The sequence below is a fragment of the Malaclemys terrapin genome, chromosome 20 (genome assembly GCF_027887155.1).
Source record: "Malaclemys terrapin pileata isolate rMalTer1 chromosome 20, rMalTer1.hap1, whole genome shotgun sequence".
NCBI lineage: Eukaryota > Metazoa > Chordata > Testudines > Emydidae > Malaclemys > Malaclemys terrapin.
In genome coordinates this window covers 962,501-978,307 of record NC_071524.1, presented here as the reverse complement: position 1 = coordinate 978,307, position 15,807 = coordinate 962,501, and the positions used below count along the sequence as shown (strand labels likewise).

Below are 15,807 nucleotides of genomic sequence, written 5' to 3'. Positions count from 1 at the left end.
GAAAACAGAGGGATGGCGCTTATTTCATTGGTCTAGACCCCAGAGGTTAGTCCTAGTTGTTGCTTGTATCATTTGGTGTTGACCAAGATTGGGGCACTGGGCGCTGCCCAGACACAGAGTCACTGAGATCGGGGGCCCCGTCGGGCCGGGCGCTGCCTGGACACAGAGTCACCGAGATCGGGGGCGCCAGGCGCTGCCCAGGCCCAGAGTCACCGAGATCAGGGCCCCAACGGGCCGGGTGCTACCCAGACACAGACTCACTGAGACTGGGGCCCTGTCACGCCGGGCGCTGCCCAGCTACATAGAGAAAGTCCATTCAGAGAAGAGGCTTTCAGAAATGGTAGCTGATATATTTAGAACTGATTCTTTAACAAATCATTCAGCCAGGGCCCAGAAGCGACCCCTCTGGGGTGGGTTATACAGGGACCCCCTCGCCCAGTGCTGAGATGCGACTCCTCTGGGGTGAGTTATTCAGGGAACCTCTCACCCAGCAGTCCCGGTGCCAGCACTGACTGTGAAAGGAGAGCGCCCCCTGCTGAGCCCCCACCCTGCTCCCCGCAGCCCCCGGTTCGTTCCTGGGGCATCTGTCCCGGGCTGAACTCCCAGCCCCGGTGAAGCAGCCAACGCAGACGCTCACCTGGACTCAGCGCTGGGCAGAGACACCGCTTAACTCCTTCTGCCCTGCATCCGGGAATGCCGCACGGTGGGGCACAGGGCAGGAGGGCTGGCTGTGGGGGGGGAGCTCCCGAGGGCACTGTGGGGAGCAGGACGGGGCACTGGCTGTGGGGGGGAGCTTCGGGGGTGCTGTGGGGCAGGGGGCAGGAGGGCTGGCTGTGGGGGGAGCTCTCAGGGGGCTCTGTGGGGCAGGGGGCAGGAGGGCTGGCTGTGAGGGGAGCTCCCAGGGGCTCTGTGGGGCAGGGGCCAGGAGGACTGGCTGTGGGGGGAGCTCCCAGGGGGCTCTGTGGGGCAGGAGGGCTGGCTGTGAGGGGAGCTCTCAGGGGGTGCTGTGTGGGGTGGGATGAGGTGCTGGCTGTGGAGGGGAGCTCTCAGGGGTTCTGTGGGTCAGGGGGCAGGAGGGCTGGCTGTGAGGGGAGCTCTCAGGGGCTCTGTGGGGCAGGGGGCAGGAGGACTGGCTGTGGGGGGAGCTTCCAGGAGGCTCTGTGGGGCAGGGGGCAGGAGGGCTGGCTGTGAGGGGAGCTCTCAGGGGGCGCTGTGGGGGATGGGATGAGGTGCTGGCTGTGGAGGAGAGCTCTCAGGGGCTCTGTGGGGCAGGAGGGCTGGCTGTGGGGGGGGGCTCTCAGGGGGCTCTGTGGGGCAGGGGGCAGGAGGGCTGGCTGTGAGGGGAGCTCTCAGGGGGCGCTGTGGGGGATGGGATGAGGTGCTGGTTGTGGAGGAGAGCTCTCAGGGGCTCTGTGGGGCAGGAGGGCTGGCTGTGGGGGAGCTCCCAGGGGGCTCTGTGGGGTAGGGGGCAGGAGGGCTGGCTGTGGGGGGAGCTCTCAGGGGCTCTATGGGGGATGGGATGAGGTGCTGGCTGTGAAGGAGAGCTCTCAGGTGGCTCTGTGGGGCAGGGGGCAGGAGGGTTGGCTGTGGAGGGGAGCTCCCAGGGGGCTCTGTGGGGCAGGAGGGCTGGCTGTGGGGGGAGCTCCCAGGGGGCTCTGTGGGATAGGGGGCAGGAGGGCTGGCTGTGGGGGGAGCTCTCAGGGGGCTCTGTGGGGCAGGGGGCAGGAGGGCTGGCTGTGAGGGGAGCTCTCAGGGGCTCTGTGGGGCAGGGGGCAGGAGGGCTGACTGTGGGGGAGCTCCCAGGGGGCTCTGTGGGGGATGGGATGAGGTGCTGGCTGTGAAGGAGAGCTCTCAGGTGGCTCTGTGGGGCAGGAGGGCTGGCTGTGGAGGGGAGCTCCCAGGGGGCTCTGTGGGGTAGGGGGCAGGAGGGCTGGCTATGGGGGAAGCTCTCAGGGGCTCTGTGGGGCAGGGGGCAGGGGGGCTGGCTGTGGGGGGAGCTCTCAGGGGACTCTGTGGGGCAGGGGGCAGGAGGGCTGGCTGTGGGGGGAGCTCTCAGGGGGCTCTGTGGGGCAGGGGGCAGGAGGGCTGGCTGTGGGGGGAGCTCTCAGGGGGCTCTGTGGGGCAGGGGGCAGGAGGGCTGGCTGTGAGGGGAGCTCTCAGGGGGCGCTGTGGGGGATGGGATGAGTTGCTGGCTGTGGAAGGGAGCTCTCAGGGGCTCTGTGGGGCAGGGAGCAGGAGGGCTGGCTGTGGGGGGAGCTCCCAGGGGGCTCTGTGGGGCAGGGGGCAGGAGGGCTGGCTGTGGGGGGAGCTCCCAGGGGGCTCTGTGGGGCAGGGGGCAGGAGGGCTGGCTGTGAGGGGATCTCTCAGGAGGCTCTGTGGGGCAGGGGGCAGGAGGGCTGGCTGTGAGGGGAGCTCTCAGGGGCTCTGTGGGGCAGGTGGCAGGAGGGCTGGCTGTGGGGGGAGCTCTCAGGGGGCTCTGTGGGGCAGGTGGCAGGAGGACTGGCTGTGAGGGGAGCTCTCAGGGGCTCTGTGGGGCAGGAGGCAGGAGGGCTGGCTGTGGGGGAGCTCCCAGGGGGCTCTGTGGGGCAGGAGGGCTGGCTGTGGGGGGAGCTCTCAGGGGCTCTGTGGGGCAGGGGGCAGGAGGGCTGGCTGTGGGGGGAGCTCCCAGGGGCTCTGTGGGGCATGGGGCTGGAGGGCTGGCTGTGGGTGGGCGGGCCCGTGGGCAGCTCCCAGCGCTGCGTGTGCCGCTTTAAAACACACGCACCCAAGGCCTTAAAAATAGCTTCTATCGCCCTGGAGACGGGTGATGGCTCCTAACAGGTGCGGGGCGTATTTACAACCGGGGCCGCGGGTGTGAGCTACCGGGCGGCCTCTTGCTCAGTCAGCCGGGGGGTCAGCTCGGCAGCAGGCGTCCGACCTAAATAGCCTGTGGGTTGGAGGCGCAGAGCGTCCGCGCGAGGCGGCTGGGGAACCGAGCAGAGGGGAAGGCCGGGCAGGGTTAGGGGTAGGGGTTACGGTTAGGGTTATCAGAGGGGTAAAACCCAGGAAAGATGATGTGGCCCAATTTTTTCCTCCAGCAGGAGGAGCAGCGCATGGGTAGCTTGCGGGGCCGGGTGGGCGGCAAGCGGCGCCCGGCCCTCAGCGACGCCCAGGAGGGCAAGATCAAGCTGGCCTTCTTTGTGGCCATTGTGGGGGTGACGCTGACCGTGCTGGCCGTGGGCACCGAGTTCTGGGTGGAGCTCAACACCTACAAGCAGAACCACAGCGCCATGTGCGAGGCCGCCCACTACGGCCTCTGGAAGTTCTGCTACAAGAAGCTCTGGGTGGAGGACATGGAGGTGGAGAGGGCGACCTGCGGCCCGGCCGAGCTGCCCGGAGGTGAGGAGAGCCTGGCCTGTCCCCCCTCTTCTTCCTTTGCACTTTCCTTCCTTCCTTCCCTCCCCCTCCTTTCTCCCTTCCTTCCCTCCCTCCCCCCTTCCTTCCCTCCTTCCTTCCCCCTTACCTTCCCTCCCTCCCTCCTTCCTTCCTTCCTTCTTTCCCTCCCCCCTCCCTTCTTCTCTCCCTTCCTTCCCTCCCCCTCCTTTCTTCCTCCCCCCTCCCTCCCTTCCTTCCCTCCCTTTTCCCTTCCTTCCCTCCTTCCTTCCCCCTTACCTTCCCTCCCTCCTTCCTTCTTTCCCTCCCTCCTCCCTTCCCTCCCTCCTCTCTCCCTTCCTTCCCTCCTTCCTTCTTTCCCTCCCCCCTCCCTTCCTTCCCTCTCTCCTCCCTCCCCTCCCCCTCCCTTCCTTCCCCCCTCTTCCCTTCCTTCCTTCCTTCCCTCCCCCCTCCCTTCTTCCTTCCCTTCCTTCCCTCCCTCCTCCCTTCCTTCCCTCCTTCCCTCCCTCCTCCTTCCTTCCCTCCCTCTTCCCTTCCTTCCCTCCCTCCCTCCTTCCTTCCTTCTTTCCCTCCTCCTTACCTTCCTTCCTTCCCTCCTTCCTTCTTTCCCTCCCACCTCCCTCCCTTCCTTCCCCCCTTCCTCCCTTCTTCCTTCCCTCCCCCTCCCTTCCTTCCTTTCCATCCCCCATTCACTGCCTCTCTCCACCCACCCCAATAAACACCTACCTATCCCCATCCACCCCACCCACCCACCCCCATAAACACCCATCTACCTATCCCCATCCACCCCAAATAACATCTATCTATCTATCTATCTATCTATCTATCTATCTATCTATCTATCTATCTATCTATCTTCTTCCTCCCACCACCACTCACTCCCTTTTCAGCCTTCACCTCCATCCACCTCCCCTTGACTCTGATAATTTTTCACAGCTGGAGTTTCATAAATAACCAGATGCCCTCACCCTCTCATGCTTCTCACCCGGGTTCTGATCCCACTTGGATCTGCGCAGGGGGTCTGGGAGCCAGGACTCCTGGGTTCTGTCCCTGGCTCTGGGAGGGGAGTGGGGCCTAGTGGTTAGAGCAGCAGGGCTGGGAGCCAGGACTCCTGGGTTCTGTCCCTGGCTTTCGGTTGAACGTATTCGGGCGTCTCCAGGAGTGTTTTGGGTTCTGTCTCTGCGCTTCTTTCTGATGCTGCAGCAGCGACCGATGGCATCAGCTGAATTCCAGTCTGGGGGGAGGGCAGGGCTGGAGCGCGGTCCGGAGAAGGGACTGGGGCCAGTTAAAGCGCCTCTTGGCTGGAAAGAGTGAAACTGGAGATCAAGAGCACTGGGGAGCTGTTCTGCGCTGTGGTCTGTTACCATCCCAACCAGGAAACATTCACCCACCTGGGCATCTGGGCTCATTGAATCCAGTGAAATGATGGCCAATTGCCCCGGGCCCCATTCCTTGCCCCCCTGAGCCAGCCAGTCCCTGCCCTGGGGCAGGATGGGAGCTGGCGCCCCTAGAGGGGAAAGGCCTGGGGCCCCATTTCACAACCCCTGGAGGTGTCCCGGGGGTTGTCTCCATGTGAATGTGTCTGGGATCAGGTAGGGTGCGTGTTTAAAGTGCGATAGCTGCTCTGGTCCATTTCCTTCAGCCCTCCAGCAGCAGGATGTGGGGTGGAGAGAGGGGCAGGGCCATGGGGCCAGGAGCACAAAGCAGTTATGGCGCCGGGTGCCGGCAGGGGACAAAGGTGGGGGTGTGTGGGTGGGGCAGAGCTGCCACTGGGCGGGGACTGTGTTCTGAAAATCTTATACCTCCACCCCCCCACATCCCTCCCTCCATCCACACCCCCATTCCTCCCTCCCCCCACACCCCTCCCATCCATCCACCCCCACATCCCTCCCTCCATCCACACCCCCATTCCTCCCTCCCCCCACGTCCCTCCCATCCATCCACCCCCACATCCCTCCCTCCATCCACCCCCCATTCCTCCCTCCCTCCACCCCACCCCTCCCATCCATCGATCCCCCCTTCCCTCCCTCCCTCCCTCCCTCCATCCACCCCACCCCCTCCCATCCATCCACTCCCATTCCTCCCTCCCTCCTTCCCTCCCTCCATCCCACGCCTCCCATCCATCGACACCCCCTTCCCTCCCTCCCTCCATCCATCCACCCCACCCCTCCCATCCATCGACCCCCTTTCCCTCCCTCCCTCCATCCACCCCACCCCATCCCATCCATCCACCCCATCCCTCCCTCCCTCCATCCATCCCCACACACCCCTCCATCTATCCCTGTACATCCATTCATCCCATACAGACTCCATCTAGCCCCATGCACACCCGTCTGTCCATCCATCCACCCCCACCCACCCATCAAACCCCTCCATCCATCCATCCCTCCATCTATCCTCCCCACAACCACCCATCCAGCCAGCCAGCCACCCTGTTACCTGGGGTTCTTTCAACCCAAAGCTCCTGGTAACTTTACCCTGTGCGAGGTGGTGTCAGGAAATAAATCAGGGGAGACACGGCCGTCTGACCTATAGATGGCTGGCACAAACAGGGCAACACAAGAGTGCTCTCACTTAAAGCTATATATTACTTAGTCTTAAGCTCTTCCACAACAGGTTAGTAAAACACCCCCCAAAATCCCAGATTCATATTGACCCAGGGACTTGAGACGGTCTCGAGTGGATAACTGTAGGCGTCCAGTGGCCAGCTGGCGGTCTCCAGGGGAACTTGAGAGGTGTCCAGGCATTCAAGTGTCCATAGAGCTCAGATTTCTTCCCCTTTTTATATCCATCTTGTTAGTATTGCATAGCTTGCTCACTAACAAAACTGCTGAGCAGACGCTGTGTTAAGGGTGGAGATTTCCAGCCTGTCTAGTGGGCAATTTCCCATCAGTTAACAGCTGTATAGCAATAGTTAACTATTGCCAGACTTCCGTCTTGCAAAACCACGTGCTTCGGAAAAACAACTCAAGCCAGGAGGGCAGAGGGTCACGTTTAGTCCTTGAGGTCATTCACTTCACCCTCCCCTTTGGGTCTGTTAGCTGTGCTAAGGGTTCAAAAACGCCTTTTTTTAGAGGCTTTCAGTAATAAGCATAACAACTGGAATTCCAGCTGCTGGCAGTGGTTTAAACATGTTACTGGGCTATCAAAAATCTGCTCCTACAACCCCACACATCCTCCATCCCCACACAATTCTCCCTCCCTCCCTCCCTCCCTCCATCCCATACACACCTCTCCATCCATCCGTCCTTCCATCCCATACACACCCATCCATCCCTCCATCCATCATCCATCTCATACACACCCCATCCATCCATTCATCCATCCATCCATCCATCCCATACACACCCATCCATCCATCCTTCCATCCATCCTCCATCCCCATACAACTCCTCACTCCCTCCCCTCCCTCCATCCCATACACACCTCTCCATCCATCCTTCCATCCCATACACACCCATCCATCCCTCCATCCATCCATCTCATACACATCCATCCATCCATCCATCCCATACACATCCTCTCCATCCATCCATCCCTCCATCCATCCATCCATCCCATACACACCCATCCATCCATCCATCCATCCATCCATCTCATACACCAACCCCTCCCCTCCCTCCCTCCATCCCATACACACCCATCCATCCATCCATCCCATACACACCCATTCATCCCATACACACCCATCCATCCATCCTTCCATCCATCCCATACACACCCATTCATCCCATACACACCCATCCATCCATCTCATACACACCCATCCATCCCTCCCTCCCTCCCTCCCTCCATCCATCCATCCATCTCATACACACCCATCCATCCCTCCATCCATCCCATACACACCCATTCATCCCATACACACCCTCCATCCATCCATCCATCCATCCATCCATCCATCCATCCATCCCATACACACCTCTCCATCCATCCATCCATCCATCCATCCATCCATCCATCCATCCATCCATCCATCCATCCCATACACACCTCTCCATCCCTCCATCCATCCTTCCATCCCATACACACCCATTCATCCCATACACACCCTCCATCCATCCATCCATCCATCCATCCATCCCATACACACCCTCCCTCCCTCCATCTATCCATCCATCCCAGACACACCCCTCCATCCATTCATCCATCCATCCCATACACACCCATCCATCCCTCCATCCATCCTTCCATTCATCTCATACATATCCATCCATCCCATACATACCCCTCCATCCATCCATCCCAGACACACCCCTCCATCCATCCATCCCAGACACATCCATCCATCCATCCATCCATCCATCCATCCCATACACATCCATCCATCCATCCATCCCTCCATCACATACACACCCATCCATCCCTCCATCCCATACACACCCATCCATCCATCCTTCCATCCATCCCATACACACCCTCCATCCATCCATCCATCCCATACACACCCATCCATCCATCCATCCATCCATCCCATACACACCCATTCATCCCATACACACCCTCCCTTCCTCCCTCCCTCCCTCCATCCATCCCTCCACCCCATCCACACCCCACCATCCATCCATCCATCATCCATCCATCCATCCCTCCATCCCATACACACCAATCCATCCCTCCATCCCATACACACCCCTCCATCCCTCCATCCCTCCATCCCATATACACCCATCCATCCCTCCATCCCATACACACCCATCCATCCCATACACATCCATCCATCCATCCATCCATCCATCCCATACACACCTTCCATCCATCCATCCATCCATCCATCCATCCATCCATTCCATACACACCTTCCATCCATCCATCCATCCATCCCTCCATCCCATACACACCCATCCATCCATCCCTCCATCCCATCCACACCCCTCCATCCCATACACATCCATCCATCCCCACACACCCTCCAGCTTCCCTCCAAGAGCTTGGCTCAGCGTGTCCAACCGAGACAGGCTCGTGGCAGGGACCTGTCCACTCCTGAGGGTCCTGGGAACCTCTCCTAGCATGTCCAGTGAGGCCCAGGCAGCATTTTCAGAGTCGCCGGAGTGTTTCCCAGTTGGAGCACAGCGTTGGACACCCGGGATGGGGGGGATCACAAAGAGCCAGAATTGAAGCCATTGTCCAGCCAGGCCAAGCCCATGGCACAGTGGGTTGTACCGGCCTTCAGCTCTCCTTCAGTCAGTTCCCAGGTGCCAGAGACCTCGGCTCACACCTCCCCGGCTTTGCTCCTCCAGCTGGGGTCTTTGCTCCCCTGTGGAGAGCAGAGAAATCCATGCACCCTGGGAGCCGGCGTGGTCTCGCTGGCCCCGTTGGTGTCCTGGGTTGGTTTCAGCGAGTTCCTTGGTGAATCTTCATTCCACCCGAACTGGGAGGTAACACCCGTGTCTCTTAGCCGTACCCTTCCATGCCTCCATCCACCCCCTTGCATCTATCTATCTATCTATCTATCTATCTATCTATCTATCTATCTATCTATCTATCTATCTATCTATCTCAAGCTAATTCCCATCTGTGACAAAACATGGGGAGTGTTAATAAATCTACCCCCTTCCCCCAATTTCCCAGCCCTTTGGGGAATGCATCGGTACACTCTGCAAGGGTGAAATTCCTGTTACATTTCTAGTGGGGGTGAGTTGAGGGGGGAGGAAGACTCAGGGGCTGGGGTGAGTGTGAGGGGCAGGTTTGGCGGGGCTGGTGAGTTTGGGATGGAAGGTTCAAGCAGGAAGGTTTGGGGGAATTGGGTGCGTGTAGGGGGAGCTCAGGACTAGGATAGCAGGGGGCTGAGGGTCAGGATTGAGAGGCACTGGAGATCTGGGGGTCCAGGGAGCCCAGGGCTGGGATAGCAGGGGGTTTCTAACTCACCCCACCTGACCCCTTCTCCCCAAACTCACCCCGACCGCCCGGAGTGTTCACACTTCCTGATTCCACATCCCCTTCTCTGTCCCCCTGCGCCTGTTTATATGTCTCCAATTTCTCCACCTTCCTTTCTCCCTTCCCAGAAGCCAACTGCTCCTACTTCAAATTCTTCAGCACGGGGGAGAACGCCCGCATTTTCCAGAGAACAACAAAAAAAGGTTAGAATGTCCCTGGATTGCACTGATGGGCCCATCTACCCCTGTATCCTGCCTACTCTCTTCCCCCGATCACACCCATGGGCCCATGTAGCCAAGGTCTCTTGGGCTGTACTGGAGGCTGGCAGTGGGGGTTTTTCCTCCCAGACTGGGGTAACTCTCTGTCTTCCCCGCCTTCCCCCTTGCAGAGCTGAACATCACGGCGGCTGTGATCTCTCTTCTGAGCATCACCCTGATGGTGATGGGCTCCCTGTGCATCACCATGGCGCTGAGCAAAGGGGTGGAGTTCCTGCTCAAACCCGCCTCCTGCTTCTTCATGATCTCGGTAGGTACCACCTTCCCCGCCCCCTGCCGAGCCCTCTGCCCCTGCAGCCCAGCGCCTCCTGGGGAGCCTCCCGCCCTGCTCCCTGCAACACAGAGCCCCCTACTGAGCCCCCACCCCACTCCCTACAGCCCAGCGCCCCCTGCCAAGCCCCCCACCCAGCTCCCTACAGCCCAGCGCCCCCTGCCAAGCCCCCCACCCAGCTCCCTGCAGCCCAGTGCCCCCTGCCGAGCCCCCACCCAGCTCCCTACAGCCCAGCGCCCCCTGCCAAGCCCCCCACTCAGCTCCCTACAGCCCAGCGCCCCCTGCCAAGCCCCACACCCAGCTCCCTGCAGCCCAGTGCCCCCTGCCGAGCCCCCCACCCGCTCCCTACAGCCCAGCGCCCCTGCCGAGCCCCCCACCCGCTCCCTACAGCCCAGCGCCCCCTGCCGAGCCCCCCACCCGCTCCCTACAGCCCAGTGCCCCCTGCCGAGCCCCCCACCCGCTCCCTACAGCCCAGTGCCCCCTGCCGAGCCCCCCCACTCAGCTTTCTACAGCCCAGAACCCCCTGCTGAGCCCCCACCCAGCTCCCCACAGCCCAGCGCCCCCTACTGAGCTCTCCACCCCGCTCCCTGCAGCCCAGCGCCCCCTGCCGAGCTCCCCACCCTGCTCCCCTCAGTCCAGCACCCCCTGCCGAGCCCCCCACCCCACTCCCTGCAGCCCAGCACCCCCTGCCGAGCCCCCCACCCCGCTCCTCGCAGCCCAGCGCCTCCTAGCGCTGCTCCCACTCTCCCTCTCTCCCGGCAGGGATCATGGTGCTGATCAGCCTGGAGGTTTTCCCGCCGCTCGGTGAGGCGGCTTATCGAGAGCGACCAGAGCGTGCCCGCTGGAGTACGAGTACTCGTGGTCCGTGGCCTGCGCCGTGGCCGCCGGCGCCGTGCTGATCTTCGGCGGTGGCTGCTTCCTCCTCCTCTCCCTCCCGGCCCTGCCCAAGAAGCCTGGCAATGCTGTGCCCGGAGCACCGCCACCAGCAGTGCCTGACGGACACCATCCGGGGGGACGTGGGCCGGAGTCTGGGGGGCGAAGGGGTCACAGACAAACTATTTCTTTACGGCCCACCTGGGGGGGCGCCCTGCCTCAGATCAGCCCCCCCCCCCACCTACCAATGAACCTGTGGGGATTTTACTGTTGCATGGGAAGGGGCCGGAACGCGGGGTATTAAGAAAGAGGGTGGCATGATAACGAGGTGGGTGGGGGGAGGTAGAGGGATCAAATTAATAACCTCAGCAGGTCTGTATTTAATCCTGGGTTTTATAAATGGCTATTTTTAGCTGGAGGGGGTGTCTTTCTGATCTCAGTCCTCCCTCCCCCGGGGTCAATCCGGAGTCACTCCCAATTGCAATGGGAGCGGGGCTGAGTTCTGATCTCAGCCCCCTGGGGTCAATCTGGAGTCACTCCCAATTGCAATGGGAGCGGGGCTGAGTTCTGATCTCAGCCCCCTGGGGTCAATCTGGAGTCACCCCCAATTACAATGGGGGTGTGGCTGGTTTCTGATCTCAGCTCCTGGCGTCAATCCGGAGTCACCCCCTGACTGCACTGGGGGCAGGGCTGGGTTCTGATCTCAGCTCCTGGTGTCAATCCAGAGTCACCCCCTGACTGCACTGGGGGCAGTGCCGGGTTCTGATCTCAGCTCCTGGCATCAATCTGGAGTCAGCTTCTGGTGTCAATCCGGAGTCACTCCCAATTGCAATGGGGGCAGGGCTGGGTTCTGATCTCAGTTCCTGGCATCAATCCAGAGTCACCGCTGACTGCAATGGGGGCAGGGCCGGATTCTGATTTTAGCTCCCTGGGATGTCAATCCAGAGTCCAGATTTACCCTGTGTAAACCGAGCTCAGAATTCAGGCCGTGTTAGGAATTAAGAACCGGCTCTTGGTGCGAATGTTGCCCCAAACCCATCGACTTTGTTTTCCGGACTGAAAATCATGATCTATCGGGGATCGATTTATCGTGTGTAGTGTAGACGCGATAAATTCCCTGATCGCTCTCCCGTCGACTGCTGAACTTCACCAGGGCGAGAGGCGGAAGCAAAGTCGACAGGGCAGCTGCGGCCATCAATCCAACGCCGCAAGGATGCAAAATAAGTAATTTTAATTCGATCTAAGATACGTCGATCTAAGATACGTCGGCTTCAGCTACGCTATTCTCGTAGCTGAAGTTGCGTATCTTAGATCTATCCCTCCCTCCCCCCCAGCGTAGACCAGTTTCACCAGGTGAGAAAGTGTGTGGGGGGGACGGTGAAATTGACAAAGAGGCCTTTGTTTCAGATCTCCACTGGGCCGCGTGCCCTGCCCCATGGGCTCTGCATGGGGCCCCCTCGATGTCCCCACAGCGCGCTGGGCGGGCATTTTTGGTGCTGCCCCCAAAGTGGCGACCGGCAACAGTTGATATTTTTCAGTCTGCCCAAGACAGGCGCCATCTCCCCAGCCCCTCGTCAGTCGGGCCCCTTGGCTCCAGCCTGGGCGTTAGATCTGGGCTGGTTCCCGTCGCTGCAGGCGACACAAACCAGCCGCATTTGGGTGGGTCGTGGTTTCGCTGCAGCCGGCCGACGGGGGTGGTCGCGTGTCTGACGCTTGAGGGCGCTTGGGGCGAAAGTGGTCGTGAAAGGATGGGTTCATGGGGAAGGGAAGGTGGGAGAGGCGCAGGGCAGGGACTGGCTGGCTCGGGGTTGGGGGAATGGGGCACGGGGCCTTTCCCCTCTAGGGGGCGCTGGCTCCCATCTGGACAGGACATTGTTTCAATCTGAAGCTGAAAGTTTGACGAAAAGGAAACTGAGAAAAATTTGGTGGGGGGAGCGGAAAGGTTCAGGGGTTGGGGTGAGTTTGGGAGGCTCAGGGGTGAGATGGTGAAGGTTTTGGGGAGGGAGAAGTTGGGGGAAGGTTTGGGGGGCTCAGGGGTGAGTGGGGGAGGTTTAGGGGGAGGGGGAAGTTGGGGGAAGGTTTGGGGGGGTCAGGGGTGAGTGGGGGAGGTTTAGGGGGAGAGGGACGTTGGGGGAAGGTTTGGGGGCTCAGGGGTGAGTGGGGGAGGTTTAGGGGGAGGGGGATGTTGGGGGAAGGTTTGGGGGGCTCAGGGGTGAGTGGGGGAGGTTTAGGGGGAGGGGGAAGTTGGGGAAGGAGGGGAGTCGGGTGAGGAGGCCACAGGTAGGGCAGGCTGGCACCGGCGGGCGCGACGGGTCTGTGTGGCGCGGTGAGGACAGCGCGTCCCTGGGGCCCGGGGCCGCGGGCCGGGTTATTCTGAGCCAGTCCCGTTCTCCAGTTACACCCGGTGCTGTAAACGGGGCTCGGCTGCAGCCCCAGAGTTTCCGGCGTGGACACAACGCACAGCCAGGCCCCCGCCCTGCCCCCCGCTAGGCACAGAACCCAGGGGGTGGGGGGCAGAGGGTTAGAGCAGTGGGGGCTGGGAGCCAGGACTCCTGGGTTCCCTCCCTGGCTCTGGGAAGGGAGTGGGGCCGAGTGGTTTGAGAAGGGGGGGCTGGGAGCCAGGACTCCTGGGTTCTCTGAGGGGGGGTGCGCTGCAGGGCTGGGGGAGGGGCCCCTCCCGGCCATTGTGCTCCCAGCTGGGCTCCACAACGGCCTGGCATGAGAATGAGAACAGGAGTAGCTGGCTCTGCGCAGGCTGATGTCACCCCCCCCCCCTTGCAATTCCTGCAGCCCCCCCCCCCACGCCAGTCCTGTGTGCCCCCCCCGGCAACCCCCCATCCCCACTGGGCACCCCCTGCAACCTCCCTGCGCTGGGCACCCCCTCGTCCCGTGCACCAACTGCAGCCCCGCCCCACACCCAGGGCATGCGGGCAAGGACGTGTGTGTGTGTGTGTGTGTGTTTGTGTAGGTCCCATTAAATACACCCACACCTGCCTGCACAGGGATCTCCACAATCCACTTCCCAGGTGCACACACCGAGACTGTGTCAGGCTCTATGACCGCACAAACACACACACACACACACACACACACCAGCCATAACCCCCTCTCCAAACCTACACACACATCTACACAAACACACATTGCAGCCATATATGACCCTCCCCCCAGATCTACAAATCGCACACCACACAAACATCTACACAACACAGCCATATACACCCTCCCCTACAGATCTACACACCACACAAACATCTACACAACACAGCCATATACACCCTCCCCCCACATCTACACACCACACAAACATCTACACAACACAGCCATATACACCCTCCCCTACAGATCTACACACCACACAAACATCTACACAACACAGCCATATACACCCCCCACAGATCTACACACCACACAAACATCTACACAACACAGCCATATACACCCCCCACAGATCTACACACCACACAAACATCTACACAACACAGCCATATACACCCCCCACAGATCTACACACCACACAAACATCTACACAACACAGCCATATACACCCTCCCCTACACATCTACACACCACACAAACATCTACACAACACAGCCATATACACCCCCCACAGATCTACACACCACACAAACATCTACACAACACAGCCATATACACCCCCTACAGATCTACACACCACACAAACATCTACACAACACAGCCATATACACCCCCCACAGATCTACACACCACACAAACATCTACACAACACAGCCATATACACCCCCCACAGATCTACACACCACACAAACATCTACACAACACAGCCATATACACCCCCCACAGATCTACACACCACACAAACATCTACACAACACAGCCATATACACCCCCCACAGATCTACACACCACACAAACATCTACACAACACAGCCATATACACCCCCCCTACAGATCTACACACCACACAAACATCTACACAACACAGCCATATACACCCCCCCTACACATCTACACACACACAGCTACACAAACACACAACACAGCCATAAACACACCCACACCACACACACAATCCATCACACACAGATCTACCCAAACATCACACATACCCACAACACAGCCATAAACATACCACAAATACAAACCAGTACACACAGGTTCATACAAATACACCCACCCACCCCCTTACATAGGGACACATCCATACACAACACAGCGCTAAACACACCCCACACTGCATACACAAACTAGCACGCAAAGCTCTGTGCAAACACACAACAGAGCCATAAACATACCACATACAAATATCTACAACAGCCACACAACACAGCCATAAACACACAGAGATCTACACAAACACACAACAGCCACACAACACAGCCATAAACACACCGCACACATAGGTTTCTACAAACACACACACCCACCTAAAGTCCACGATGCAGCCATAAACACTTCACACCCACAGTCCAACACACACAGATATACACAAACATCACACATACCCACAATACAGCCATAAACACCCTCACCCCCACACCAACATGCACACGCACAAACCTACACACACAGATCTACACACAAATGCGGATGCAGACACACAATATCACCCCCCCACACCCCGCCATCCCATGGCTGGCTATTTCCCCCACTAAAACCCTTCCCTTAGCGCAGGGGTTGGCAGCTCATCTCCATTTCGCTGAGCTCAGGAGGTTTCTGCCAAAGGCACAAGGTGCTGCGCGGGGGAGGGGGGAAGGAGAGAACGCAGAAGTGGAAGGACGGAGGAATAGAGGCTGTCAAGGACACAGAAGAGTCACCTGCTCTCTTCCCGATCTGCATGTACAAGGGGGAGGGGAGGAATCTATCCATCCCCACACACCCCTTCCATCGATCTATCCCCAGCCACCCATCCACCTATCTATCTATCTATCTATCTATCTATCTATCTATCTATCTATCTATTTATCTATCTATCTATCCCCAGCCACCCCCTCTATCTATCGATCTATCCCCAGCCACCCATCTATCTATCTATCTATCTATCCCCATCCACCTATCTATCTATCTATCTATCTATCCCCATCCACCTATCTATCTATCTATCTATCTATCTATCTATCTATCTATCTATCTATCTATCTATCCCCATCCACCCCC

At 59.4% G+C, this 15,807-nt stretch overlaps 1 protein-coding gene across 1 annotated transcript; it reads left to right on the top strand.

The window, feature by feature from the left end:
- The first annotated feature begins 2,837 nt into the window (after positions 1 to 2,837).
- On the top strand, positions 2,838 to 10,890 carry CACNG6 (calcium voltage-gated channel auxiliary subunit gamma 6). Its single transcript, XM_054009857.1, is given in 7 exon segments — positions 2,838 to 3,378; positions 9,378 to 9,452; positions 9,638 to 9,778; positions 10,558 to 10,589; positions 10,591 to 10,632; positions 10,634 to 10,745; positions 10,748 to 10,890. Coding segments are annotated over 7 exon segments (774 nt in total). The 5' UTR covers positions 2,838 to 3,050; the 3' UTR covers positions 10,792 to 10,890.
- The last annotated feature ends 4,917 nt before the right edge of the window (positions 10,891 to 15,807 follow it).